This window comes from Nicotiana tabacum, chromosome 18 (genome assembly GCF_000715075.1).
Source record: "Nicotiana tabacum cultivar K326 chromosome 18, ASM71507v2, whole genome shotgun sequence".
Classification (NCBI taxonomy): domain Eukaryota; kingdom Viridiplantae; phylum Streptophyta; class Magnoliopsida; order Solanales; family Solanaceae; genus Nicotiana; species Nicotiana tabacum.
In genome coordinates, this window is record NC_134097.1 from 89,156,741 (window position 1) to 89,184,162 (window position 27,422).

The following is a 27,422-nucleotide window of genomic DNA, read 5'->3' on the forward strand; positions in this document are numbered from 1 at the left end:
AAGAGGCAATGTCCATCAAAAGAAAAGAAAAAAACTTAAATTACTATATTTACAGAATATACAAGATATGTGTACAATTGGAGATTCAATTTCGATTCCATTAGTACAGATAAAGAACAAACAAATGCTTAAAGGGTGTCATACAACAGTAGTGTTATTAAACTTGAGTGCTGCTACTACTAAAGCATAGGCGCTATGAGCAGTAGAGCTGGTTTAAGAAAACTCTTCTTACAGACATCAGCCCTCGGTTGATATTCTTCTGCATTTGTTTCTTGCGAACACACCAGATAGCTGAAGGATAGCATATTTTTAAAATTATACCAGACAGACTCTATCCTGTTCCGGTGTCAGAATCCAAATTCTTTCGGCTTTGTAGAAGGCCTTCATCCCATACTTCAGTACTCCTGCAGAGCATGAAGATTACATTAATAACATAAGAAGTGTACATGTGTAAGCATCATAGATCAGCCCAGGAATAAGTAAGATTAAGAAACAACAACAGCAACAACATACCCAGTAAGATTAAGAAAGATTAGTCGACTATGAGTTCAAAAATTTTAAGTCATCAGGAGTTGAAGGCAAATAGAAACATGCATTGAAATATTAAGGGTGAAAGTGCAAAAGAACCTGAGTATAACATTTATCATGGACTAGATCAAGAATTTTTTTCATGACATCCTGGAAGCGTAATGTTACCTACATGCCAAATTTAGTTCTTCTAAGTACCATCACACTTTTCTTTCAAGGAAAATAACGAGTCCCGACAAGTATAATTTAAACGATAACATGCATCGATCTTCATTTATTTGTACAGTAAGTAGTTTTATTAATAATGGTAAAATCAACATATCAACACTTAGAGAATCTACAACATGATATGATTCTCCACAAAAGGTACCCAATCTTCTATGCAAATTGGAACTTCATGGGTGCACCAAAAAGAAATTAAAAATGTGAGGCAGGAGTCTATTCCTCAGGACGCTACTTCAAATATGAACTGAATTGGTACACGCACCAGTATCTCAGCGTTAATGCAACTTTACATTCCAGTTCAGCCTTTGGTATTTTAAGGTGTAAAAACGATACACAAAGTAGAAAAGTTGGTAAAACTGAACACACATACCTCGTCCCGTCAATGTTGATACAAAGAAAACGGCCATGGCGCCATCCATCTTTAAAGTGGCCAAAGAAAACATCACCAAGCTTTGAATAGAAACGTCCTTCTCCATTAGCCTTTCCCTTCCAAAAGTTCACAAACCATCGATCCCCAGTATGAAAGTAAAACCACCCCTATATATAGTTACAGAAACTGTTATTTATTTAGAAAATGACAGGTAAAACGATTCAAATTTTTTTCTGAGATAGAAAACTGTGCAAAACCTGCTTCTCAAAGTAATATCCAATTATCCATACATCAGTGGCATCTAAACACTTTAATTCGAAAATCACTAAATAAAGCGCCGGGGTCTGGAATGTATCTTTTCTTTTAAATTGAGCGATCGCTCCGAGGGAGAAAAGTGATACTCCCTCCTGTCCAAAATTGTTGTCCCTTCACTTTTTGAGAATCAACTTGACCAATTCTCATGATGAAACTGATCATGGATAAATTTTTCATTTGAAACTCATATAAACAGATACAGAAGTTACATGAAAGGTACACAAATTCAAAGTATTTATTCAAAATATTAAACAACCCTAGGGGAGGAAGTTTTAAGTATCCTGGGTCTATTATTCAGGGGGATGGGAAATTGATGAAGATGTCACACATCGTATTGGGGCGGGATGGATGAAATGAAGACTCGCTTCCGGTGTTTTGTGTGACAAGAAGGTCCCACCGAAACTTAAGGGTAAGTTCTACAAAGTGGTGGTCAGACCAACGATGTTGTATGGGGCTAAGTATTGGCCAGTCAAGATCGCTCATGTCCAGAAGATGAAGGTAGCAGAGATGAGTATGTTGAGATAGATGAGCGGGCACACCAGGTTAGATAGGATCAAAAATGAGGTTATTCATGATAAGGTGGGTGTGGCCCCTATTAAGGACAAGATACGAGAAGCGTGGCTTAGGTGGTTTGGTCATGCGAGGAGGAGGAGCACAGACGCCCCGATGAGAAGAGCACAGACGCCCCGATGAGGAGGTGTGAGAGGTTGACATTGGAGGGCCTACGGAGAGGTAGAGGTAGGCTAAAGAAGAGGTGGGGAGAGGTGATTAGGCAAGACATGGCGCAGCTTCAACTGACCGAGGACATGACCCTTGATAGGAAGGTATGGTAGGTAGTCTAGAATGTTCATAGCAGTAGTATTGGCACGCAGTCTCGCTTTCTGTTGGTAGTAGGTCTTTATGACTAACCGTTGTTTTCTTTCATTGTTGATCACCATACTGTCTTGTTTTTATTCTGCTTTTATATGGCTTTTTGGTATTGTCTCTTCTTATCTATATTTTCATTAATGTGGTGCTTATACTTTCCTGAGTCGAGGGTCTATTGGAAACAACTCTCTACCTCACAAGGTAGGGGTAAGGTCTGCGTACACACTACCCTCCCCAGACCCCACGGTGTCGGATAATACTGGGTATGCTGATGTTGTTGTTGAAAAAAGATGGTTATCAGTTTAAGTGAGTTGATTATTGAAAAACAAAAGGTGAGAATAATCTGGATAGCTGCTGGTTTGTTTTTTGATGACGTAATAAATTTATTATGTAAATGGGAGTAATCCTGTGTACAACCAGTATACAAAAGGTGGAGAATCTCAAATGATCCCCAAAAGATAGCACACAGTAGTCTAAAGTCTAAACCAATTAAAATCTGCTACGTACTCCAAAAGTTCACAAAAAACCAACATGCTTTTCTAAAATCTACAAATGAGTTTTCAAACTGCTCAAAAGCTCTCAGGTTCCTTTTTTTTCAAACAGTCCACGCGAGTGCCAAGGAAGCCACTTCGCGTGCTCGTCTGTATATTTGGAAAAGGTGCCGAACTTGCATCCATGATGTGTGTTGAAATGTCATAACTTTCAGAAACTTAAGGAAACAAAGAACAAGAAGTTGATAGCGTGTGGCAGAAGTGCCCCCCGCACTAGTATTTGTATAATAAATTTGTACACAACCATCAGAACTCAATGAAGGAATATTGGTACCTTTCCGTGCATGAGATCATCTCTCCATGACCCCCGATAAATATCACCATTATTGAAGTAAAATGTACCCAACCCTGACTTCTTTCCGTAGCGCCACATACCATCATATTTGCTTCCATCTCCAAGAGACAAGCAGCCCTGTAGAATTCGAAACTCACTTTCATCCAGACAAACACAAATATAGAAAATAAAAACTATAATCATCTATCTGAGTTCGGATTTCGGTTTCCTGAGTTTTTGGAAATAAACTTCATATCGAGAAAGTATATAAAAGTACTATATATCATAATATTTCAAAAATAAAATATCTAAAAAGATATTTAATAAAATTATGATCAAGGAAATCCTTTTGACAAGGACGCAAGGTTATCCCAGGCGAGACCCTCTCAATGCAGCATAGGCTTTTGGTGATGGACATTTGTATTAGGATAAGGAGGAAGAAGAGATCAGTACAAGGACGCCCCAGGATTAGGTGGGGCGCCTTAACTAAGGATAAAGCTAAGGAGTTGGAAGGAAGGTTATCGGCAATGGGAGCTTGGAGAAGTAGTGGGGACGCAAACACAATGTGGTCGACGACGGCGGACTGTATAAGAAAGGCGGCGAGAGAGGTGTTAGGGATATCTACGGGCCACAATGGTGGCCACAAAGGAGATTGGTGGTGGAATGCAGTTGTCCAAGGTAAAGTGGAAGCAAAGAAGGCGGCTTACCTGCGGTTAGTAGGGAGCACTGACGAGGAGGAGAAGAGAGCGAACAGTCAAAGGTATAAGGTAGCTAGGAAGGAGGCGAAGATGGCAGTGACGGAGGCTAAGACGACAGCTTTTGCTCGTCTGTATGAGGAACTAAGGAACAAAGGTGGGGAGAAGAAGTTATTCCGACTCGCTAAGGCGAGAGAGAGGACAACTCGGGATCTGGACCAAGTGAGGTGCATAAAAGATGACGACGGCAAAGTTTTGATGGGAGATGACCAGATAAAGAGGAGGTGGCAGACCTACTTTCATAAACTTGTAAGTGAAGAAAGGGATCAGGATATTATACTTGGGGAATTGAGGAATGCCGACAGTCACCACGAAATTCCGGTTGAACTGTGGAGATGTGTGGGTAGAGCAGGCTTGGAATGGCTTACTGCATTGTTTAATGTTATATTCAAGACTAATAGGATGCCTGAAGAGTGGAGGTGGAGTACAATGGTCCCGTTGTATAAGAATAAAGGTGATGTCCAGAGCTGTAACAACTATAGGGGTATCAAATTACTAAGTCATACCATGAAAGTTTGGGAGAGAGTGGTAGAAATGAGAGTGCGAAGGACGGTGTCTATTTCAGACAACCAGTTCGGGTTCATGCCGGGGCGATCTACCACAGAAGCTATCCACCTTATTAGGAGGATGGTGGAACAGTACAGGGATGGGAAGAAGGATCTCCACATGGTGTTTATTGATCTGGAGAAAGCATACGATAGGGTTCCTAGGGAGGTCTTATGGAGCTGCTTAGAGGATAAAGGGGTCCCGGTTGACTATATTAGGATGATTAAAGACATGTATGCTGGAGCTAAGACTCGGGTTAGGACAGTAGGAGGCGACTCTGAACACTTTCCAGTTGTTACGGGGTTGCACCAAGGGTCTGCGCTCAGCCCATTCCTATTTGCCCTGGTGATGGATGCACTGACTCATCATATTCAAGGGGAGGTGCCATGGTGCATGTTATTTGCTGATGACATTATTCTAATTGACGAGACACAAGGCGGCGTCAACGAGAGGCTAGAGATTTGGAGACATGCTCTTGAGTCTAAAGGTTTCAAGTTGAGCAGGACGAAGACGGAATACCTTGAGTGCAAATTTGGAGTTGAGCCGACGGAAGCGGGAGTTGAAGTGAGGCTTGACTCTCAAGTCATTCCCAAGAGGGGTAGTTTCAAGTACCTTGGATCAGTTATTCAGGGCATCGGGGAGATTGACGAGGATGTCACACACCGTATAGGGGTGGGGTGGATGAAGTGGAGGTTAGCGTCGGGAGTCTTGTGTGACAAGAAAGTGCCACCGTTACTAAAAGGTAAGTTTTATAGAGCAGTGGTTCGGCCTGCCATGTTATATGGAACTGAATGTTGGCCGGTAAAGAACTCACACATCCAGAAGATGAAAGTAGCAGAGATGAGGATGTTGAGGTGGATGTGCGGGCATACAAGGATGGATAAGATTAGGAATGAAGATATTCGAGAGAAGGTGGGCGTGGCCCCCATGGAGGACAAGATGCGGGAAGACTCAGATGGTTCGGGCACATTCAGAGGAGGAGCACTGATGCACCGGTGAGGAGGTGTGAGCGACTGGCTGTAGTGGGCACGCGGAGAGGTAGAGGGCGACCTAAGAAGTATTGGGGAGAGGTGATCAGGACATGGCGCGACTTAGAATTACTGAGGACATGGCCCTTGACAGGGAATTATGGAGGTCGAGCATTAAGGTTGTAGGTTAGGGGAAACTTGTGAATATTTCTACAGCACAATAGAGTGAGACTAGCCAGTTAGGAGTTAGACTAAGAATGTCATTGGTCGTCTATTGATGCAGGGCTTTACCTGCTAGTTGTACTATACCAACCATCTATTTCGTATTTCGTATTCTGTATTTCATATCTCTTATATTGCTGGTATTTTATTATGCATTTTTATGGTACTAATATATCGGCTCCTGTTGCTTTTTTGAGCCGAGGGTCTCCTGGAAACAGCCTCTCTACCCTTCGGGGTAGGGGTAAGGTCTGCGTACATATTACCCTCCCCAGACCCCACTTGTGGGATTATACTGGGTTGTTGTTGTTGTTGTTGTTGAAATCCTTTTGACACTCCAATAGTTAACAGCTTCTTCTTTTTGAGGCTGAATAAAAAATTTAAAGAAGTAGCACAGCAAACAGGTCTTCTGAATCTCAACAGCTAAATCAAAGTACCTTTCCTTCGGGAAGTCCTCCTTCAATCCGACCTCTGTATATACCTCCCCTGTATTTCATTTCAACTATAGGAATCCACTTCTTTTTTGAATCTCGCTCGGCTTCCTGAGTATGATGATAGCACAACTTAAAACCTTAGAACAAATAAAAACAAAATTTAACTTTCCATCAAAACTCTCCCACTTAAGTTCTTCGTCATATAATCAACCAAGATACTCTGATGTCTAGCTTCCTCCATACACGGATAAATTTGAGGTGGAGAGAGGAAGAAAAGGCTCTGGTGCCATGTCTTACAACAGCTTCAACTATGTAAAAACACCAAAGCAGAAATTCAAATCTGCTCAATGTAATCATGGGACCACAACTGACTATGATTGCATAAAGCAAAATTAGTAAGACCCAGTCGTTAAGATCTACATTTCCTTTCTTGATTTCTACTTGTATTAAGGTCCGTTCACCAGTTCATGAATTTGCATTGTAAATGATCACCAGCAAAAGTTGACACAACACCTTTCATTTTCCTCGTTATTTGAAATAGTATTCGTCATTTCTCATTCTTAAAATATCTGTAGCACATAGATCTGTAAGAAAGTGAAAAAATCCAACAGCTCCACTAGCAAGTATAACACTACCTAAAGCTAAAGTTATCAAAATTAAAGAAATAGAATCAATTAATAGCAAACTATAACGTAGACAGAAGTTTGTGCAATCTAGTCACTAAAAACAACTTATAATTAAATTGATAAAGTTTTCCTTACGACAAAATTAAATTTGATTATTATGTCCAACACTAATTTAGGCTATTTACCAGCATAGAGGCCGCCCGAGAAGAGAGAACTCCTTTCTTTTTTGGAACACTGGCATAGTTTCTTTCAGTCAAGGAAGGGTTAGAGTTGTAAACATCTGCCATAATTTCGCTGTATTCTTCATCCACTGCATCCTGAGATAGACTTGAAATATCTCTAGACTGAGCGATTTTGCTTTCTTCAGATTTCCTCCCCGTATAAGTTCTTGAGTTTGAGGAACCTGGACTAGTTTGCAACTGTTCTTTCTGCTTTACACCAACCGGAAGTTTGTAGGTGCTGGTATTGTCAACCATGTCATTGGCTTCTATATTCTCGGTCCCTTCTGTAGCCAATCCTACTGAAGTGTCATTTCCTGGCCTCAGATTCCATCTGGTGAGCAGCTCTCTTTTAAAAACAAGAGGTTCTGTAAAATCCATTTCGATCAGGACTTCACTATTCCATTATAGGCTCATAACTTTGGTATGCTCTTCTAATATATTTTGTTTTCCACTTTAATCTTATTGCAATTGATGAAGGTCATTGCATACATTCATGTCAAGACGCTACTGTATGAAAAACTGAGTGAACCTAAACAAAAATAACTATGTACCTTCAGTACCAACATCATCCGTGGATGAATAAGGGTCAAAGTTTGACAGTTCAATCTTCCTTTCATCAGAAACATTATCATAATCTCTACAAACCAAAGAAATTTCTCCAAGTAAGAGCAGCATATCCGTCTGACAATGAATTCATCAAAGGTGAAATTAGATAGTCTAAAAAGAATAGAGGAAGACCTCAAAGAAGATGCTCCTTCACTATCAGTGCGAAATAATGTCTGCAGTTCCCCAGCATAGACTGACTCATCCTTACGCGCATTATCCACAGAAATAAATTCTGCCATATCAGAAATTACTGGACTCTCATCGATTTTGCTTTCTTTAGCAGTTTGAAGTGGTGGATCTGGCTTCTTAAGGATATTAAAAATGAAAGGAAGATGTTGTGCCAGTCTAGAGAATAAGTTACTTTTTTGGGAAGATTCCTGTTCAGCGTACCTAAGAATCATAAGTACTCAAGAATCAGGATTTCAGAAAGTTGTATAAATTAGCAAGCAGAATAGGTTAAACTCTTTAGCAAACCATCGCCATAACATCTTAAGAAGTGAAAGAATGTGGCAACAAACAAAGAAGCCATGTGAAAGAAAGACAGTATACAGGAAAACAAAAGAAAATAAAAAGAAAGAGGATACATTTCTCTGATCATGAACGAAAGCAGACACCAAATCTTCACTGGCTAGTCACAAAATTGTACAACATGTAGAAAGGAATCCTCTCAGTATATAGGAGAAGAAGTAACACCTAACTGGAAATATCTTCCTTTAATCAGTTGATCTCATCCTATAATGAGCAGCGCAACCAAGCTTACTTATCGGGCCCGAGTTACTAGGATATCTTGTTCTAAGAATTACAGTATCTGCATGCATTGGTAGTTGATAAAAGACAGTACATTACACTTATCTAAATGCATAGAGTACTGAATCAAAAAGACATATTATCACTATTTCATAACTTTCTTTTAGTTGAGATAGTCTTATCTTTCATTTAGAGCTAGAATCCTAGTTGTTCAAAAGTTCTAAGTAGCCCCCTATTTTATAAATAGGGCTCTATGCAAAAATAGTATCTTATAAGACAAAGAAAAGCCACATTCTTATTGGCAGGAGGTGAAGAAACAAGGCAGGGGAAGGGACTGTTTTCAATAGAGCTCTACTAGGCAAATGGAGGCTTGTGGAGAAAGGTTATCACTAACAAATATTAAGTCTAACAGGGTGAATGGAGTACCAACAGGATTAAGATGCTTTATGGAGTTGCATTATTAAGATACATTGCGAAATGGTAGGAAGAGTTCCACATAACTGTCAGACTTCAAGCAGGAAATAGAACATCAGTCAGTTTCAGGAAACAAAGATGGTACAGTGACGTTCCTTGTACAATGCCTTTCTGGTAGTCTTCAGCATATCATGCCAACAAGCAGCTATGGTAGGTCAGATCTATAGAGAATAGGGAAAACACTCTCCTCTATAAGAAACACAAAATTTTCTTGGATTGCCTATTAGACAAACTAATGAATAATGGTTTTGACTGCAGCATGTTAGGCTATGACCCATGTTTATCCTAGACTGACTCAACCTATGTTGACCCACGTAAACCTGGAGAGAGAAGGGGGAGAGAAGATGGGGGAGGGAGAGGGCAAGCTAGAGTTATAATAAGGAGATCAATTCATTAAGTGCTCATTCATCAAGAGCTGAAAGCAAAGTACAAAAGGATCTATTCAAAGAGTACTAGTCTTCCTTGAATGTGGTGGTTGAGTAAATGTTTATGCTTTAAAGTCTTCCACTAGGTCAAGGGTTCAAGATCCAAAAGGGTCCTAGACAAGTTAAAACTCATAAAACAACTAAACCTACTCTAACAAACAGATAAGAATAAAATTTGGCTCCATTTGTTAAGACAACTTACCCACACGTAACTAAAGTAGTTACTATTAAATTTGCCTCCATATTGGGTTCCTGGACAATGGAAATCACAATGTCTCCATTGCATCCGGTAGTTTGACGAAACGTGTGCAAGATGCTATGCACATTGCTGGAGTTTACAGCACCTGAACTTGCAATAATGCATATAATCACACCATTTGAGCCCTGAGAAAGAACGAGTAAGCAAAAAGGATGAAGGCCTCAAATAGAGGTCAAAAGACCCCAGAGAGAGGAAGTAAAGAACGTCAAATCATAATAGCTTACAGAAAGTACCTTTAATACTTCTTGTAAAAATTGACATATATATATATATATATATAAAATTAATTATAAGGAGAAGGGGACGATACTGATGGGGTTTAAATCCTCCACCTCAACAACTTCTTCAAGACGAAATAATAAGCTTGACTGTAGTCAGAAGTTGGAAGCAGGAACTATTAGCTGCCACGTATGTAGATGAGAAAGGAAAGCATATACTGTACTCTATCAGTGTAGTTGAATTTCTCTTTACCTTTACTCCCAGACCAAGGAAGGGGCAGTCATACACAGCTCGCAGAATTGAAGTTTCAATATTGTAGCCAGATCCAAATCCAGTCTTGGCCTCTTTGTAACTTTCAAGAATCTGAAAACAGTCACTCTAGCCTTCAGTTTTGAGCAGACTAAAAACCACAGAAAATGTATAAAATTCCGTAACAGACTCTTCTGGATTAATGCCCGAGAGCTAGCAATTCAATTCACAGAAGTTTTGGTTTGAAATGCTCCGTGTTTTATAGAGAGTAAATTGCTCCAAAAGCCACTAATTTCTTCTTCTGCCCACCAATAAGATTTAACTCAATCTGCCTGGATATGAACTGAATGAACTTACTTTCTGTTCCTCCTCCGCTTCTTCTCTTCTTCTTTTTTTCTTTTTCTTCCTTTACTTTCCATTCTTCCAAAAGATTTTCATCTAAAGTCTAAACTCCTAGATAAGAAATGACTTTGGGCTTAAATCAACCCTAAAGCTAGCTCATGAAGTGAAGATTGCGTAAGACCATATAAGGAGGCAACAACCCATTTCTTCTACCAATGTGGGACGCTTACCCCCCCCCCCCCCAAACACACACACACATCTATGACTGGACACTTGGAGCGCAGACAATATAACATAAAAGGCAGCTCGGTGCACTAAGCTCCCACTAAGGCGGGGTCCGAGGAAGGACTGAACCACAAGGGTCTATTGTACGCAGTCTTATCCTGCATTTCTGCAAGAGGTTGTTTCCACGTCTCGAACCCATGGACAACATAACGTAGGGTTACAATATTAGGTAAACCAAGAATAGGAATGGTCTGCCTCTCATACCATGTGAAAGAATTTGAACATCCAATCCAAAATCTTAATGCAATGGGTGGAATAGCCAAGGACTATATAAACCTCTTTAAATACCCTTACACAACCAATGAGGGGCAAGTGTATTCTCTAAAACCTTCCCACACATGCAACAAGGTTATTGGGTTTGCACGTGAACTAAAAAGAAATTGTCCTTTTTCTTTTTTAGATTGAAGATCTTTTTTTCTTTTTTTTTTTTTTATTTTGCCTTTTTAGGGTAGAGAAAGAGGAGGCTTAATCAAAATGGGCCTGAAGTAGATGAAGACAGATTAGGTTCAACAAGCTAAGTAGTGGGCCTAGAGCTATTTCAGTGGAGTGTCTCGACGGGCTAATTTGAGAGACAGAAACCCAGAGCAGGTCTGAGGTGAGAAAGGGAAGCCCGTAGCAATAGGACATGACGAGCGAAAGTGGTTGTGCATAGGGCTCACAAGAGTTTGACTCCGATACGATGGTAAGAAATGGACCTTGCGTCTAACTCAACCCCAAAAGTTAGCTCATGAGGTAAGGATTGTCCAGGATCATATAAGGAAACAATAGCCAACTTCCTCCACCAATTCTATTCTGAGGTTTTGCCCCTAGATTTAACTGACTCCTTTTCCAAGAACTACCAAACAGGAGCAACTTCAACCTTTCGAAAGTTGAAAGGGCATAAAAAATATTCTGATCTATAGTGTGGCGGCCTCTGGAGGGGAGAAATTTACCAGTTCTATATAATCACGGATTTCCAAGGATAGGAACTTATTATACTTATCATGCACTACTAACAGGTAATACAATCCAAGTAGAATCTATTTTATCAGCAATAGAAATTAATTATGTAAAATAAGATTTTATAACTCTTACTTTTATTAGCTCTGGACCACTCAGTTCCTTAGTACCGCCATCTATCACATCTAGAAGCTTTATGTGGTCGTCCTGATATTGTTGCAAGTGCAAAAACATACAGATATCAGATAAATCATCAATCAAAAGTTGTATAAGGACTAAGAAAGCAAGAGCCAGAAAGGCAGTAAAAAGAAGAAAATAAAAGAGAGAAAAAACAACTTGTGAGACTAATCAAAAAGGAATAAAACTTACAGACATGAGAATTGGAATGGCATTAACAGCCATCAGCACAGCATTATATGAAGTCTTCAAAGCCTCATCCAGAGTTAATAGATCTTTCTTGAGGAGACCATCAGTGTCAATAACTGCAAGGCCAAATAAACAAACATCACAATTCTGGAACTTAGGCAGACTCGCTGACAATCTTATATTCCTTTTTAGATGTGATGATTCAAAAAGCTTCAGCAATCTGCATAAACGTTATATCATGCATTCAGGAAATGTTAAATATCGCTTCCAGAATAGCTGGACAATTACAGAAAAGCTGATAGTTTCTGCAAAGGCTTTTAATTGCCTGTAATGGCAGCAATGCTGCAGTAGATATGTGATCATTAAGATTTCTAATGGATGAGTATTGTAGTAACAAAGAGCATACGTGAGATCTAAGGTAGTAATAGGCAAAGTTTAACCGACCTATACAGACAGTTGCATGCCTTTGAAGTTTGTCAATCAAATCCGTGACCTGTAAGTGGGGTGAACCATAAAAAATGTTGGGAGAAGACAAAGCTGGTAACATTTTGAAAAGGGTTCCAAAATCAATTTCGAATTAAAAAAACAGAAGAGTAAAATGCAATAAACTAGGCCTAAATCCATTTCTAGGTCTATCTTGAAAATAACTATTGATATACTTGATCTTATACCTTGTATTAATACAACAATGAGAAAGCTTAGATAGTTCTCCACACTAGATAACATAATGCATGATACATTAAGCCCAGAGGTGGGGACAAAGAAAAAAAAATAGAATCAGCTACTCCTCATGAAGTCACTATAGCAAGTTCCATTTGCACCCGCGCACTTCAACCAAAAGGTCCAAAACTAGGGTTTCCTTGATTACCTTCCTTTCAACTTATATTATAAACCTACTAATTCTTTCTTCTTCTCTTTTTTGTTAGTTAAGGACTTATTTTATTTATTTTATTCCTTTGAGTATTTCTTTTTTGGAAGCATAAAGTCCTAGGTTTCTTAGGATTAGGGTTTAGAATCTTCACTTCATAGAAAACTGGGCGCTATAACGTTGTTCTCGAACAACCTCATATTATTAACAGATATTTTTTTCTTCGGCAACTGTAGTACATTTACACACTACATATTTACTCAAATCAACCCTTCTTAAAAGTGTTTCTCAGCTTCCTCTATAAGCTTCAACACTGATCGAAGTATCTTCTCTTCTCCCAGAACATACTTAAAAATTAGACTGTATTAGAGACCAGAGAGATGATTTGGTTGGTCCAAAACTTTATCTCCTTAGATGCTCTTGCATACTCTATACTACCATATCATATGACCTACTATATAGTACACCATGTCATTTGTGCCTTCAAGTTTTTGATGCATGACCACATTAAACAACGTTCCCTATATGTTTATCAAAGTTTTGACAGGTATGACTTAAGAAAAGGGTGTCATGGCAATCTTCATTAGTTTAGAGTAGCGCAATGTTGCCTAGTCTACAAAAAATTGCCAAATGGTTGTATTCTTTACAACCAATGAGAAAATGAAAAAACAATTCCTGCTTCCTTCCTGAATTAATTTTGTTGTATTTTTTTGCCTAATATCCTTCCAACAGAAGATTTATTCAGCAGCATGGTTTCCCAAAATAGAAGTATAATACCTCATCATAGCGCCTTCGTCCTTCAAAGCTGAAAGGCTTCAAAATGATGCCAATAACTAGTCCATTTCTGGACTTTAATCTTCTTATAATATCAAGTGCTGGGACATGATCAGTGCCATAAGCCGCACTAGCCACCTAAAGAAGCAACAAGGAAATTTGGTAACTACATACAAACAAAATAGCCAAGCAACTGAAAATTAGATGGTTGAAAAGCAAATGGTTCTTTTACAGTTACTTTTTGCAAGCTTCAGCAAATAAGACCAGTCAATGAAAAGATATTTTCAATGATAAGAATTTCCTTCATGTCGTGTCCTAATAGCAATATCACAAATTATTGGGAAAAACAGAAAAGGAAACGAAAGTGCTAGATAACAAAGGATCTTCTAAAACAATTCATTTTCCTTTTATGCTAGCAGGGGCATAGTTTTCCAAAAGAGCTTAGCCCCCATTGAGATTTTTAACTCCAAACAAATGTTTCACTCCACTATAACCATTACTGAAGCCAAATCTAACTTCTTCTGTTCTTATTTTGCTAAGGTTTACTTCAAATTACTCTCACAAATTTCAAACATAGTCAAGTTTGAATTATCTACCAAACTATTTGATGGACATTCTCTACTTGAAACCAAAGGTAAATCAGAGGGAAACCAGATTTCTGTGTCTCTTCAGCCAAAAAAAACTTCAGAAAGTATCTCTTAAGGTAGAAATAATCCTTTTCTTCTTATGAAAGGTTTCGACCCTGGACATGCAGTATTAGTAGAGACACTCAAAAAGCAACTGCATCTCTGTAGGAGCTTATTGGCTCAAACATTGTTTGAAAGTAGCGTTGTTTGAAAGTAGCGTTGTGTAGCTATTCTGTCTCACATCTCTCTGACTTGGGAAATGTGCCTACTTTTTCATCCACCTTCTGACTCCCTTCCGGTGGAATTTCACTCCTTTTCCGGTGAAATTTCTCCTTCGCATAGCATGGGGGAAAAGCTCTTCTTTATTTCAGGTGACAAGTCCTACGAGCTTATCGACATCAGTGAAGACAATGAAAGATGGTTCTTATGGATTGAAAGGGGCAGTAGGTTTACAAGTAAAATTAAGATTGACGAGGACAACATCAGATGGGTATGTGAGCAAATGTACCAAGCTTCACGGGGCGCCGGGAATCTCTACAGAAGGTGGGGGAGAAAGATACAAGCCTATTTATACAGGGTATACCAAAATTACAATGTTTATGGCAGATACATCAGAATTGAAACTTGGATTGGAGACAGGAAATCTGCAATCATAATACCAGAAAACGATTACAACAGGGGGTGGGGAGATATAGCAGGAAGAATATTACAATTTTTGGGGAAGGCTTCCAACTACAAGTTCAAAAAATTTGCAGATGTACAAAAGAGATCCTTTCTAGTGGCTGCAAAGATTCCACAATGGCCTACACAAGTTAACGAGCAAGTAGATGTTGTTGATGCTACTGAAGGTGTTGCTGCTGCCGATGAAAGCTCCCAATTCCTATCCAAGTGCCTGATTGGATGTTTCAACGACCCTTTCAATCAAAGGCCCAAAGCTGAAGTCATCCAAAAATGGTTTATCACAAGGTGGAAAGTAACAGCCGGTCTCATGGTCACTCCGATGGCTCACAATCAGTTCCTCTTCGAGCTACCATCGAGACAGGAAGCAGCCAGGGTAAAAGCAGGGGATTGGTTCTGGAATGGTAGACACTTAACCCTTGAGTGGTGGTCGTCGGAATCTGGGTCATCTCCAACCAAAGGTGAAATGGGACAGAAGTGGATCAAAGCCTTTGGAATTCCTCAGCATGGCTGGACATCAGCAACTTTTCGCTTCATAGGAGATAAGTTTGGAGGATTCATAGGCACCGATGAGGACACGAAAAACAGGGCACACATGTTCTGGGCCAGAAACTGTGTAAAAGACAAGGAGATGAGTTACCCAGGGGTCGTCGAGTTAAAAATAGGCATCAGGAGCTACAAGATTTCAGTTTTGGAGGACGTACTCATAAAACCTGCAAATTCCGGCGAGGTTTCAGTCGCCGTCAGAGTAGAGAAGGCGGCAGTCTTTGATAAACCCTCCTCGAGTCAAGCGAAGGACCCAACAAAGAACCCAGTGGTCTTTAACCATAATAGACCGATCATCTTTAATTCAAAAGTGGCTGACGTGGCAGCCTCAAGCTCAGGGCAGTGCAAGTTACCAGCTTTGAGGGGCCAAAAGACAAGCATGCACCGAGGGGGAAATTAACAAAGCAAATCTGGAGAGCAACTGGGCCTAAAATTGACCCATGTGTTTTGAAGCCCAACCCCTACATCTCTGTAAATTATTTTGACCCACTAATGGTAGAACTAGAAGCTTCCTTCTCAGAAGGGCCCAGTGTTAAACCTCCTTCAATAACCCACTGCGACTCAGAGGCAGACGACGAAGGAGAAAAGGTTCTGCAAAAAATCTGCAGGAAAATGCCACAATCAACTGAAGTTGTAGACAGTACAGATGTCGAGCTCTCTTCCTGCGACACACTTGCTCTCCCATGGTATGAACAGGGCTCTTCAAGCATGCAAGTAATTGATACCCCAAATATTTACAAGCATACAAGATGGACAAAGGCTGTGATGTTAAAGGCATGCAAGGCTTTTGGAGTTAACGTAGAAGGATTTGAGCATGAGATTATGGGCATCATCCTCCGAATGGATCAAAAGCGGCAAATGCAGCTACAGAAACAAAAGTCACCAGGCAGGGAAAAGAGAAGGGGTAAGAAAAAGCAAGAAACAGAACTGGAAAGACTGAAATGGGGCCTAAATTACGAGGGTAAAAGGAAAGGGGATAGGGACAGGTTTTACAAAGCTTTTTCTGGATGAAAGTAAAAATATTAAGCTGGAACGTGCGGGGATTGAATGAAGCTGATAAAAGGACTACAACTTCATCACTGATTAAGAAGTGGAAGCCGGATATTGTTTGTTTACAAGAAACAAAAATTGAAGAATTCCCAGTATCCTGGATTAGGCAAATATGGGGTAATCGTTGGGTTGAGTGGGCAGAGTTGAAATCTGTAGGTAACAGTGGAGGAATTATCATCCTATGGGACAAAAGACAATGGCAAACAGGGATACTCATCAAGGTTACTACACTCTATCATGCATGCTAGAAAGTCTGCATGAACAATTCAGATCAGGAGTGTATGGGCCACACACAAATCCTGAAAGAGAGGAACTATGGCTAGAACTTGCAGCAATCAGATCTATCTGGAATGAGCAATGGGTTATAGGGGGTGATTTCAACGTTTGTAGGTATGAAAGTGAAAGATACAATTGTGTTAGAAGGTCCAGGGCCATGGTATCCTTCTCAGACATCATTCAAGACCTGGGTATTATAGACTTGCCTCTACAAGGAGCTTATTATACCTGGTTCAGAGGTGAAGACTCATTGCAAGCTTCAAGAATAGACAGGTTCTTGATTTCCCCTGAATGGTGCGACAGTTTCAAAGCTATCAAGCAGCTAGCCCTCCCAAGAGTGATCTCTGATCACAGACCCCTACTCCTTGATTGTGGAGACTGGGAAGCCACCCCTCTTATTTCAAATTCGAGAATATGTGGCTACAGGTGGAGGGTTTCATTGATAAGGTTAAAAATTGGTGGCAGAGCTATGTGATACGAGGCAGCCCAGATTTTATACTTGTGCAGAAACTGAGAAGGCTCAAGGCAGACATCACTAATTGGAACAGAGAGGAGTTTGGCAGACTGGAAACACAAAAGACTAAACTATTGGAGGAGTTAGAAATGTTGGAGCAAACAACAGAGAGCAGGACCCAAGCACAAGTTGAAAAGGAGAAACTAATGCAGATAAGAGTGGAATTACAGCAAATAGCAAGGGTTGAGGACATCTCATGGAGACAAAAATCAAAATGTTTATGGCTTAAAGAAGGTGACAGGAACACTAAATTCTTTCAGAAAATGGCTAACTCCCACAGAAGGAACAATTACATTGACAGACTGAAGATAGGGGAGGAAATCATTGAGGACCAAGAATCCATCAAAGCTGAAATCCTAAGCTTTTATCAGGGGCTCTATTCAGAAAGTCAGCAATGGAGGCCTAGTGTCAACTTTGACAACTTAGCTAGGATCTCGATGGAGGAAGAAGTGTGGCTGGAAAGAGCCTTTGAAGAAGAAGAAGTGATGACAGCCATCAATTCTTGTGCACCAGATAAAGCCCCAGGACATGATGGCTACACAATGGCTTTTTACCAAAAACCTTGGAACTTTATCAAGCCGGACATTATGGCAGCAATCAACCATTTCCACCATAACTGTCATATGGTAAAGTCCAGCAATGCCTCCTTCATTGCACTTGTCCCGAAGAAAAAAGGTGCAGTAGAGCTCAAGGACATTAGACCAATAAGCCTTATTGGAAGTGTGTATAAGATAGTAGCTAAACTTCTGGCAGAAAGAATGAAGGCAGTGATGGGGAAGCTAATCTCAGGGGAACAGAATGCATTCCTAAAAGATAGACAGATAACTGATGCAGCTCTTATTGCAAATGAGCTGCTGGATGAGAGACTTAAAAGTGGAGTCCCTGGAATCCTATGTAAACTAGACATAGAGAAGGCATTTGATCAAGTCAACTGGTCCTATCTTCTGTCAACACTAAGGGGAATGGGATTTGGTGAAAGATGGATAAGGTGGATCAAGTTCAGTCTAACCACTGTCAAATACTCAATCCTCATCAACAGATCTCCAGTTGGCTTTTTCTCCCCTCATAAAGGGATTAGGCAGGGAGACCCTGTCTCGCCTTTTCTCTTCATCATAGCAATGGAAGGTTTGAGCAAAATGCTTGATAAAGCAAGGCAATTAGAATGGATTCAAGGGTTCAAGATAAGCAGCAACTCAAGGAATTCAATCTCAATCTCCCATCTGTTATACACAGATGACACACTAATCTTCTGTGGGGCTGAAAAACTGCAGCTGCAGTACCTCAGTCTAACCCTCCTTATTTTTGAATCTATTTCAGGTCTACACATAAACATGCTGAAAAGCATGATATATCCTGTCAATGTGGTGCCTAACTTAGACGAGCTGGCTGGTATAATGAGTTGTGACATTGGCTCATTTCCTACTACCTACCTCGGACTACCCTTGGGAGCAAAACATAAGTCAGTGGAGGTGTGGAATGGTGTGATTGAGAAAGTGGAGAAAAGGTTAGCAACTTGGCAGATGCAGTATCTCTCAATGGGTGGAAGGGTGACTCTGATCAACAGTGTTTTGGATAGCATACCAACCTACATCATGTCCCTATTCCCTATGCTAAGTAAAGTTCAAAAGCAGCTGGACAAATTGAGAAGATCCTTTTTATGGGAAGGTAACAGTGAAGGTCACAAATTCCATTTGGTGAAGTGGGCAACTGTAACTCAACCAAAGTCACTAGGTGGTCTCGGCATTAGAGATCTTTCAAAACACAACAAGAGTTTGCTAATGAAGTGGCATTGGAGATATGGGCAAGAAGGCACAAGCTTATGGAAGGAAATAGTAAAAGTCAAATATGGTCACCTGGATAATTGGAGTACCAGAACCACAAGAGCTCCTCATGGGGTTGGGCCCTGGAAGCACATCAACAGCCTAAAGGAAGTTTTCCAACAAGAAGTGTCCTTCAAAGTTGGTAATGGAGCACATGTGAAATTTTGGAAGGATAAGTGGCTAGGGAACTTCACACTTCAAGAAACTTTCCCCACTCTATTCCACCTAGCTACTGATCCTAACTCAACAGTCGCACAGAATAGATCCAACAACACTTGGGAGGTCCTTTTCAGGAGAAACATACAAGACTGGGAGATTGAAGAAGTGCTTGACCTACTTGGAAGGTTAGCAAATTGTACAATGAGTATCCAGCACGCGGATAATCTACGATGGGGCACTTCTAAGGAAGGGGCATATACAGTGAAGGCAGGCTACAATAAACTTTGTGCTTTGAATGAAGTTATTGACATGTGGCCTTGGAAGCTAATCTGGAAAACCAAAATGCCTACAAAGGTCAGCTATTTTGCATGGACGACTCTTAAAGGTGCTATTTTGAAACAAGACAATCTTTGTAGGAGGAGCTTCCAGATTGTTAATAGATGCCACATGTGTAAGCTAAACTCAGAATCAATCAATCATCTATTTCTGCATTGCACAGTGGCTATTGATCTCTGGCACATGTTCTTCTCAATTTTTGGTATCAGCTGGACACTACCTCGGAACATTAAGGAAACAGTTGAAAGCTGGAGCTTTTGGAAAGTCAGCAAGGCCATCAAAAGTATCTGGAAAATGGTCCCAGATTGCATATTTTGGTGTCTTCGGACAGAAAGGAATCGAAGATGTTTTGATGGCATTTCAACTCCTATTCACTTTTTGAAAGCTAGATGTCTGGTGTATCTTTTTAGTTGGAGTAATATCTCCCCTGTAAATAATGTTATCCCCTTTCTAGACTTTATTGGCTCAATGAGCCTAGCCTGATGGCCCTTTTTTTGGTTAGCTCCCTATGATTAGAATAACACATGATGTACTGGAGCTAACATCTCTTCTTTTGTACTAATTGCATCTTCTTGATGCCATCAATACAACACCTTACTTCATCAAAAAAAAAAAATAGCGTTGTGTAGCTTGTGACAGGTAGGCAGCTACTTGGAGTAGTGGTTTATCCAAGTGCTTGTCAGCAACTCAAATTGAAGGGTTGACCAGGCTGGATACACCAGTTATAAATTATACCAACATTCATGCAGGTTTAGAAAGGCACTTGTTAACTTATGGAGATAGGAGGAAGTGCAGTGAAGCATATAAGATCAGTTTCTGCTTATGGAGATAGGTTTAAAAAGGCACTGCTTAACATGTTCTAAGATTTGATAACATCTGTTTCTTGTGTTGCAGCTGCTGGAAAAAATTTACGTTGAGGAAGAACTCGGGAGGATTCCTAATATTGTTCTCCAACCTCTTCTCTCTTTCACCTCTTACGTTTCCAATTTGCTTCAAGTTTGAACAAATTTCCAGATATGATTTCTTAGAAATTCATTCATATGAAGAAACCTTATGTTGACGCCTAAGCGGTCTACTCTAAACTAGAAAATCTTTTCGGCAAACACATATCATAGTTTTTTTGCTCTAGGGCCATTCTATTACCACAATACTTTAGCCCTCTGTAAGGATGTTCAAGTTACTTCGCAAGAAGCAGGAAAAGTGCTAGATATTAAACTGCAGATATATACACATAAATTATTTAAGGACTGAGCTATCCTTGGTCTGCAGTCTTATTCTTTTTTTGATAAGGTAAAAGTTTTGGTCTGCAATCTAATTCATGATTGTCTCAGCATTCCCTGACTCTTGTCCTATATTCATGACTGCCTTAGCGAAAAAGCAAGGGAATACATCCCTCTGTTACCCATACAAGTCAATGTTCTCCACAAGATTAACATGAGGTAGTATCTTTACTCAATGGTCACTGGTAATAAAATAAGATCTTAGGCAGAAGAGTTGAGGAATGTACAAACAAGTATAACTGCTTTGGGACATGAATTTATCGCTGATGGAACTTCCACAATTCTTGAAGAAACATCTGCAAAAAACAACAGAGAAGAAAAGCTTAAGTTCACAACAGATGGAATGGAAGAGGAGGCAACAGATAATAAAGATTGACAGATCAGTAATTGGACAATCTAAGAGATTGATTCATCCTAAAAGATAAGTAGTTGGACAATCTAAGAGATTGATTCATCCTAAAAGATATCAAGAATTTTACAGTTGCATATGGATCCCTTTATCATGTATATTTAATTTCATCACAAAGAGATCTATTGAGATAAGGAAGATCCTCTTCATGTTTTGGTTGGCTAGTAGCACATGAAGCATGTCTGACTCAAGAAAATTTGATGAGAAGGGGTTGGATAATGTGCAACAGGTGTTGCTTGTGTGAGAAAGCTTGTGAATCCGTGGACCATCTTTTTTTGCATTGTGAATTTACTTGGCAGGTGTGGTCCATGTTCACGGCTAACTTTGGCATCCTTTGGGCAAGTCCTAAGAAATTCAGGAATATATTAGAGTGTTGGGAACCTGCATGTCCAGAAGCATCCTTAAAGAAGTTTTGGAGAGATATTCCTCTTAGCATAGCTTGGACAATATGGAAAGAAAGAAATAATCGGTGTTTTGAAGGCAAGGAGCAGCTGCAATATGTGAAATACAGTTGTTTACATTATTTGTACTATTGGAAAGATGGAAATGTTGTTATGAATTTTCATGATATGCTGGACATGCTAGACCGCTTAGGATTTTAATGTTTTTAAGCCAGCAGTATCCTTGTATTTTTACAGTATCAGCTTGATACTGTTTTTAATAAAATCTTCACCTTATCAAAAAAAAAAAAAAAAAAAAAGATAAGGAAGATCCTCTTAGGCCTCGTATAGTGGGATTTTATACCTTAACTGGTGGGAAATTCTCCATAAATATCTAATGTTTATTCAGCATAATCAATAAGAGAAAGTATTCAGTATCTCTTTTCTTACTTTCTGCAAATGACACTTACGATTGCACAGCTAGTTGGTTTCTGGAAAAACCATCCAGTTCGCATGCAAAAGCTTAAGTAACAAGTATACGTGTTATATCACTCTCCTGGATTAAGAAATTTCAAGTGAAAACACTGATCAATATAAGCTAACTGAATGATGCCCAACTAACAAGCAATGTTGGTTAATACAGAAAGTCTATTTTATATTTAAGGATCTTCATAGGGGTGCCAATTTTCACCTAAATATAGTAACCTACCCTCTACCGGAAACAGCCTCTCTACCTGCACAAGGTAGGGGTAAGGCTGCGTACACACTACCCTTCCCAGACCCCAATTTGTGGGATTACACTGGGTTTGTTGTTGTTGTTGTTGCCAAACGTCCAAGTTTCAATAAGTTGGACAAATATTAGATCCATTCACCATTACTTTGGGCTATGCCCGAATCAACCCGTCTCAAACACTAGGTATTTTGGGTCAAGTTGGATGACCAAATCAACCATCGTTGATACAAGAATTCTGCGTTCCAAGTCTTCCAACTGAAGATCTCTGTTTCTCGTCTTGCTTCAACAGTGTCATGTTGCTGCTGCTACAGCCAAGGTGGGTCCTATCTGCCTTTTTCCACCCTGAGAGCGACAGGAATATATTTTGGCTGTGAAACTAACTTGTGGTCCATATTTTGTTACTTAAAACAAAGTAACTTGTGGTCCATGCTCCATCCAGAATTGCACTTGATGGAATCTAGGATTTTCCTGTTGTGAACATCCATTAATCAGGGCTTCTGTTAATTTGGCATCGCTGCCTGGTGTTTGGTTTTCCTTTCTTTTTCTACTTTAAGAGCTGATACGCTGTTGATTGAATTTTGCTGTTGATACGCTTTAATGGATACAACTGAAGCTTTACGTTGGACGAAAGATTGGTTTAATAATTGCTCGAAATGATTTGTATTTGTTATTATTTATAAGGTATTTTATAAATGTTTAGTAACGAGAAGGTAGTACAGCAGTACAAAGGGGGAGACCAAGTTCACATATACACAGTTACAGATCATCTCTTCCAAAAATTCCAAAAGAAAGCTAAGTTTTCCAGCATGTTATTCTTACACCATGTCACCATCAGTATACTGTAAGCACCTATACTTTATAAAAGTAGACTGAAGTTTCTTTCCATCAAAAGTAGACTAAACCTTTAAGCACATATACTTTGTAACTTTGTAATGTGTTGCATTCAACTTAAAAGTGTATTCAATTGTTAATTCTCTCATTGCATGGGATATTTATTAACTCAGGAGAGAATAAAATCTTCCAGTAGAAACCAAACAAAATAATGTATAGTAAAAAATGGAGAAAAAAGGAGGAAAAAACTCAAGGTTAGGTTAATTTGGATGGGTTGACTTCATTATTTGACTCATCTTGACCCAAACTGCCTTTGGAAAATCTCATTCATTAATTCAACCCATTTTACCCGTCCAACTTTGACCCAACCCGCCCATTTGATACCTCTATTCTTAAAAGTGAAGCTATAAAAGTATATGTATATCTAACCTAAAACCTTAATACAGTAGGCAGGGTCACCTAAGACCGTTATAAACTCTTCTGGAAGCTCTTAAACAAATGTGGGACAACTATATAACTCAATACCTTCCTACACGTGTAACCAGATTTTGGAGTTCACATATTTGGGTTCACATGTTACTTAGTTCGGACTTACAAGTGTGCAAACGAGCTTACTAGAAGTTAGTTCAAATACCATGTGGAAGACCTTGAGCGTCCAACCCAAAACTTTGAGGCAAGACTTGCATAAACCACTTTGGAAACTGTTCTGCAAAGTTTTAAAACAACTATATAACTCAACCGGAGCAGTAAGGTTGTGACTTGTAATTTCCTTCTTTCAGACACAAGAACCATTGTGACAGAAAACTACCACCTAACCCCGTTCAACTTCCAAACCAATAGGACTGAAAATAGTTACTACGACTTTGAGTAAGAAGATGAAAGACGGAAAGAGGGGAAAAAAAGGAAAGAAAACAAAACATTTCACCTTCTGTAGGCAATTTCTCTTGTAATAGCACCTTTTCTGAGTCTTTCATGAGAATATTCCTGCACATGCAATCGCAAGAATGTTGGTAACATTTTCAGAAATTAATACTGCATGATTATGTTTCTGCAAGTAGCTTTGACAACGCATTACATTCTTGGACAAAAAATGAAGTCAAAACGCAGATTATTGAAGCATCAGAAGATAAGAATCATCTAAATTAGGGGAAAAGGAAAAAAAATAAGATGAAAGATAATTGAAGCATCAGAAGATAAGAATCATCTAATTTCACAAAAAAAGAAAAAAATAAAGATGAGATATCAAGTCATTCCCACGTTTCAGTTCCAGATCCTTATTCTATGTATTCCTCTCCTACTTGCTTAATAGCTTCTTCATAGCAAGTAGTATCCAACTTATATCAATGGTCTAAACAAAATTCTTTTGCTCTCCTCATTCAACAAAGACTCCTAAACATTCCCAAATTCTCTTGATTCCTCACTTATCTATATGATAGCTGTCCCAAAGCTTCAATTATTATTAATTTGACTTGGGTATTAAGAGAACCTTCTTATTCCACTTGTACCTTTGGTGTCAGGAGTAAATAGCTTGTTGTACATATAGTTCCAAACTTGTGACGTCCTGTATTATAGATACTTTTTACACCGATATGCGTGCAAGCCTTTCATTAACCGATAATGCCCTCATCATTTCTTCATGGAAGGAAGTTATCTCGAAAGACCTAAAATTCCTCGGAATCAATGCAAACTTAGCTAAAGATAGGACAGAATGGAAGAAAAAGATCCATATAGGTGATACGACTAGTTGGAAATAGCTTTTAAACTTGTTGCAGAACTTCTTGTATTATTATTATTACCTATGTTGCTCGGACTCTCCGAAAATGTGGCCGGATACGTGTCGGATCCTCCAAAAGTAGTGCATTTTTGAAGGATCCGACACGGGTGCGGCTACATTTTGGAGAGTCCGCGCAACATAGCTTCAGATTATGTAGATATATATATATATATACACACACACCCCTTATTTCAACAATTTGCTACTCATCACAATGGCTGGATGCTTAGAAAAGACAACAATGTTACTTATCCAAGTCCTCTTTTTTTGCTAAGAAAAAATACGAAAGCAAAAGCCAAGTACTAAGATAGTGTTGGACAGAACAAAGAGCATCCTCCCATTTAAGAGAACTCTTCAATTTAGTATCCACCAATGAAATCTGTCATAAGAGAGCTGACATGTATGATTCAAGAATCAAAATTCATTTTCTCTCTGCCCATCTCTGTAACTCCAAACCGATGGGAGGAATGGAACCTTCTTCAAAACTGCCAATCAGGCAACAGTGGACAATCTCTACCCTACTCTTAAGAGAGCAATCTTCAACTTTGAATTGATTGAAATCCAATTTCTTTTCATCTAACACTCTGACTTCTCACTTGGTCAAGGTTTGATATGAGCCACCCGCATAAAACTACCATTATTGTTGCTAACCATACTATCCCCAGATGGCACTACCCCTTTCTCCATGAATTTATGAATCTTTGAAGCAATCTCCATCCAACCTTCATTCTACCTGATTTCTGGTATCATGATGGATGATCTACCATCCCCTTTTATAGCTGCCTCTCATATATGTCCCAGACAAGTTGAAATTCTCGAAAATATGGTATAGATATGACTGGCTCTTGTGCTTCCAGCTCTTACTCACCTTACCTTTAAGATCTGAAGCAATCTTCATGCAGTGACATATGGCAAGTGCATTATTCCTGTCTAAGACGATTCTGCTCCCAAATTTCATTCTTCTTTCCACAATCTCAAACAAACTTTCACTCAACTCCACCAACTCACTTTCACTCCCGTGCACAAATAGCAAATTTCTTCCCATATTTCTCCCCATATATATCAAGTCAACCTCATCCAATCAACTTTCTAGTAGATGTAAACAACGCTTAAGTTACTCAGTTATTGAATTAGATTAACTCAATAAAGGGGTGATCAGAAAATAGAACATTACGAACGAGAAAGTTTTACAAATTGAAACGAAGGATGTTTAATGAACTGAATATTGATTACCGGAAAAAAAGGGATTTAAAAAAGGATGCTCTTTCTCTTCTACTTTTTACTACCTGACTTGCTAGTTTTCATTTAAATTATGTTGTTCATGCTCCCTTTAGAGAAAGGCTTGTTTAATCCTACTTTCAGACTGCTAAAATAGTTTCTTAGGACAATGCACTTCACAAATCAAGCTCCACATGTATATGCTCATAAATGAACATTGTTAATATTTTCAGTTATCTTTCCAACAATTTATTATTCATCACAATGGCTGGATGATTGGAAAACGCAGCATGGTTACTTTTCCTAGTCTTCTTTTTTAAGAAATAGGTAAGCAAAAGCCTAAGTACAAAGATAGTGCTGCACAGCACAAAAGAGCATCCTCCCCTTTAGAAAACTCTTCAGTTTGGTATCTAACTAATGAAATCTATCATAGCATACATGTGACAAATAACATCAAGGAGCTAAGACATTTATGTTTCAAGAATCAAAATTCAATAAATTATTCAACTTTTAAAAGTTGATTGGATATTTCTCCATAAAACTAAACTTTCAACCATTATTTAAATATTTACTACCACAATCATTAATACAAGTCAAATTAACATGATAAACGCGAAAGCACAGTCATCAAACAAAACAAAAAATCAGAAAGTATACCAAAATCTTAAAGCGGGGGAAATAGAAGGTGAAGCCAAGCAGAAGTCAAGCAGAGCGTCTTTCCTGCTGCCAATCCCAAATACCTCCACAAACTCAGTCTCTTCCCACACATTTTTTAACCCTTCTCCCTGCATATCATTTTCACGATTCCCTTCATAATTGTTACTGTCTCTGCTGTCGAAAATCGAGTTCGTTTCCGCTCGCGTAGGCTCGGGGCTGCATTTCAACTTGATTCTAATTCTCTGGTGTGGAAAAGAGCAAGAATTGAAGGGATTTGTCGGAGAAAGAGCGCACAGTGAACCGCGTGAAAATGCAGAGAGTCGCACTGAAATGGGAAGGAGAAGGTCCATGGTAGTAGCAGAGAGAGATAGGAAGGTGGAATATTTAACCTTTATAGCACGGTTTCCTGCGAGTGCAGCAGCGAGACCATTGCAAAGCTCAGGGAGTTCTTGAGAATGCGCCGCACTCTTTTTTCATGAAATGGGGAAAAGGAGCTCGTAAAAAATCTAGAGGCGCATCAGAGGGAAGGAAGGCCCCCAAACTATTAATAAATACAGTATCCTCCTTTAACTTTATTTTACTACCATTTGGTCCTTGACATTTATTTCTGTTTAGTTCCGGTTTGACAGTGCGTCCGGAAGAAGAGAGGGAATTATCTGACCCGGGAGGGATCACCGGAACCT

The 27,422-nt window shown here is 39.3% G+C and overlaps 1 protein-coding gene across 9 annotated transcripts; it reads right to left on the reverse strand.

Annotated features, from left to right (window-relative positions):
• Positions 1-18: 18 nt before the first annotated feature.
• On the reverse strand, positions 19-27,422 carry LOC107804253 (protein ACCUMULATION AND REPLICATION OF CHLOROPLASTS 3, chloroplastic). 9 transcript variants are annotated; one of them, XR_012702181.1, is made up of 17 exons: positions 26,740-27,252; positions 24,016-24,074; positions 23,725-23,796; positions 20,969-21,033; positions 13,456-13,590; positions 12,255-12,303; positions 11,814-11,926; positions 11,580-11,651; positions 9,882-9,992; positions 9,354-9,535; positions 7,638-7,895; positions 7,451-7,536; positions 6,864-7,264; positions 6,056-6,189; positions 3,131-3,268; positions 1,124-1,290; positions 19-404 (listed from the first exon to the last, which is right to left on the reverse strand). XR_012702181.1 is itself a non-coding variant. In XM_075237034.1 (17 exons), the coding sequence occupies exons 1-17, from the start codon at positions 27,087-27,089 to the stop codon at positions 332-334; spliced, it is 2,436 nt and encodes an 811-aa protein (XP_075093135.1). In that variant the 5' UTR covers positions 27,090-27,252; the 3' UTR covers positions 19-331. The 9 variants fall into 9 exon arrangements, 7 of the variants coding, with proteins under 7 accessions (XP_075093135.1, XP_075093136.1, XP_075093137.1 ...); XM_075237034.1 differs by having other exon boundaries at positions 6,056-6,160; XR_012702182.1 differs by lacking the exon at positions 3,131-3,268.

Bases quoted from the DNA above. Each gene is read 5' to 3' on its own strand.
- LOC107804253 (XM_075237034.1), bottom strand. From the start codon at position 27,089: ATGGACCTTCTCCTTCCCATTTCAGTGCGACTCTCTGCATTTTCACGC. The intron at 6,161-6,863 runs GTAAATAGCCTA...CATCATACTCAG, and splicing joins CTCGGGCGGCCTCTATGCTG to GAAGCCGAGCGAGATTCAAA. The intron at 1,291-3,130 runs GTACCAATATTC...AACTATATATAG, and splicing joins ATGATCTCATGCACGGAAAG to GGGTGGTTTTACTTTCATAC.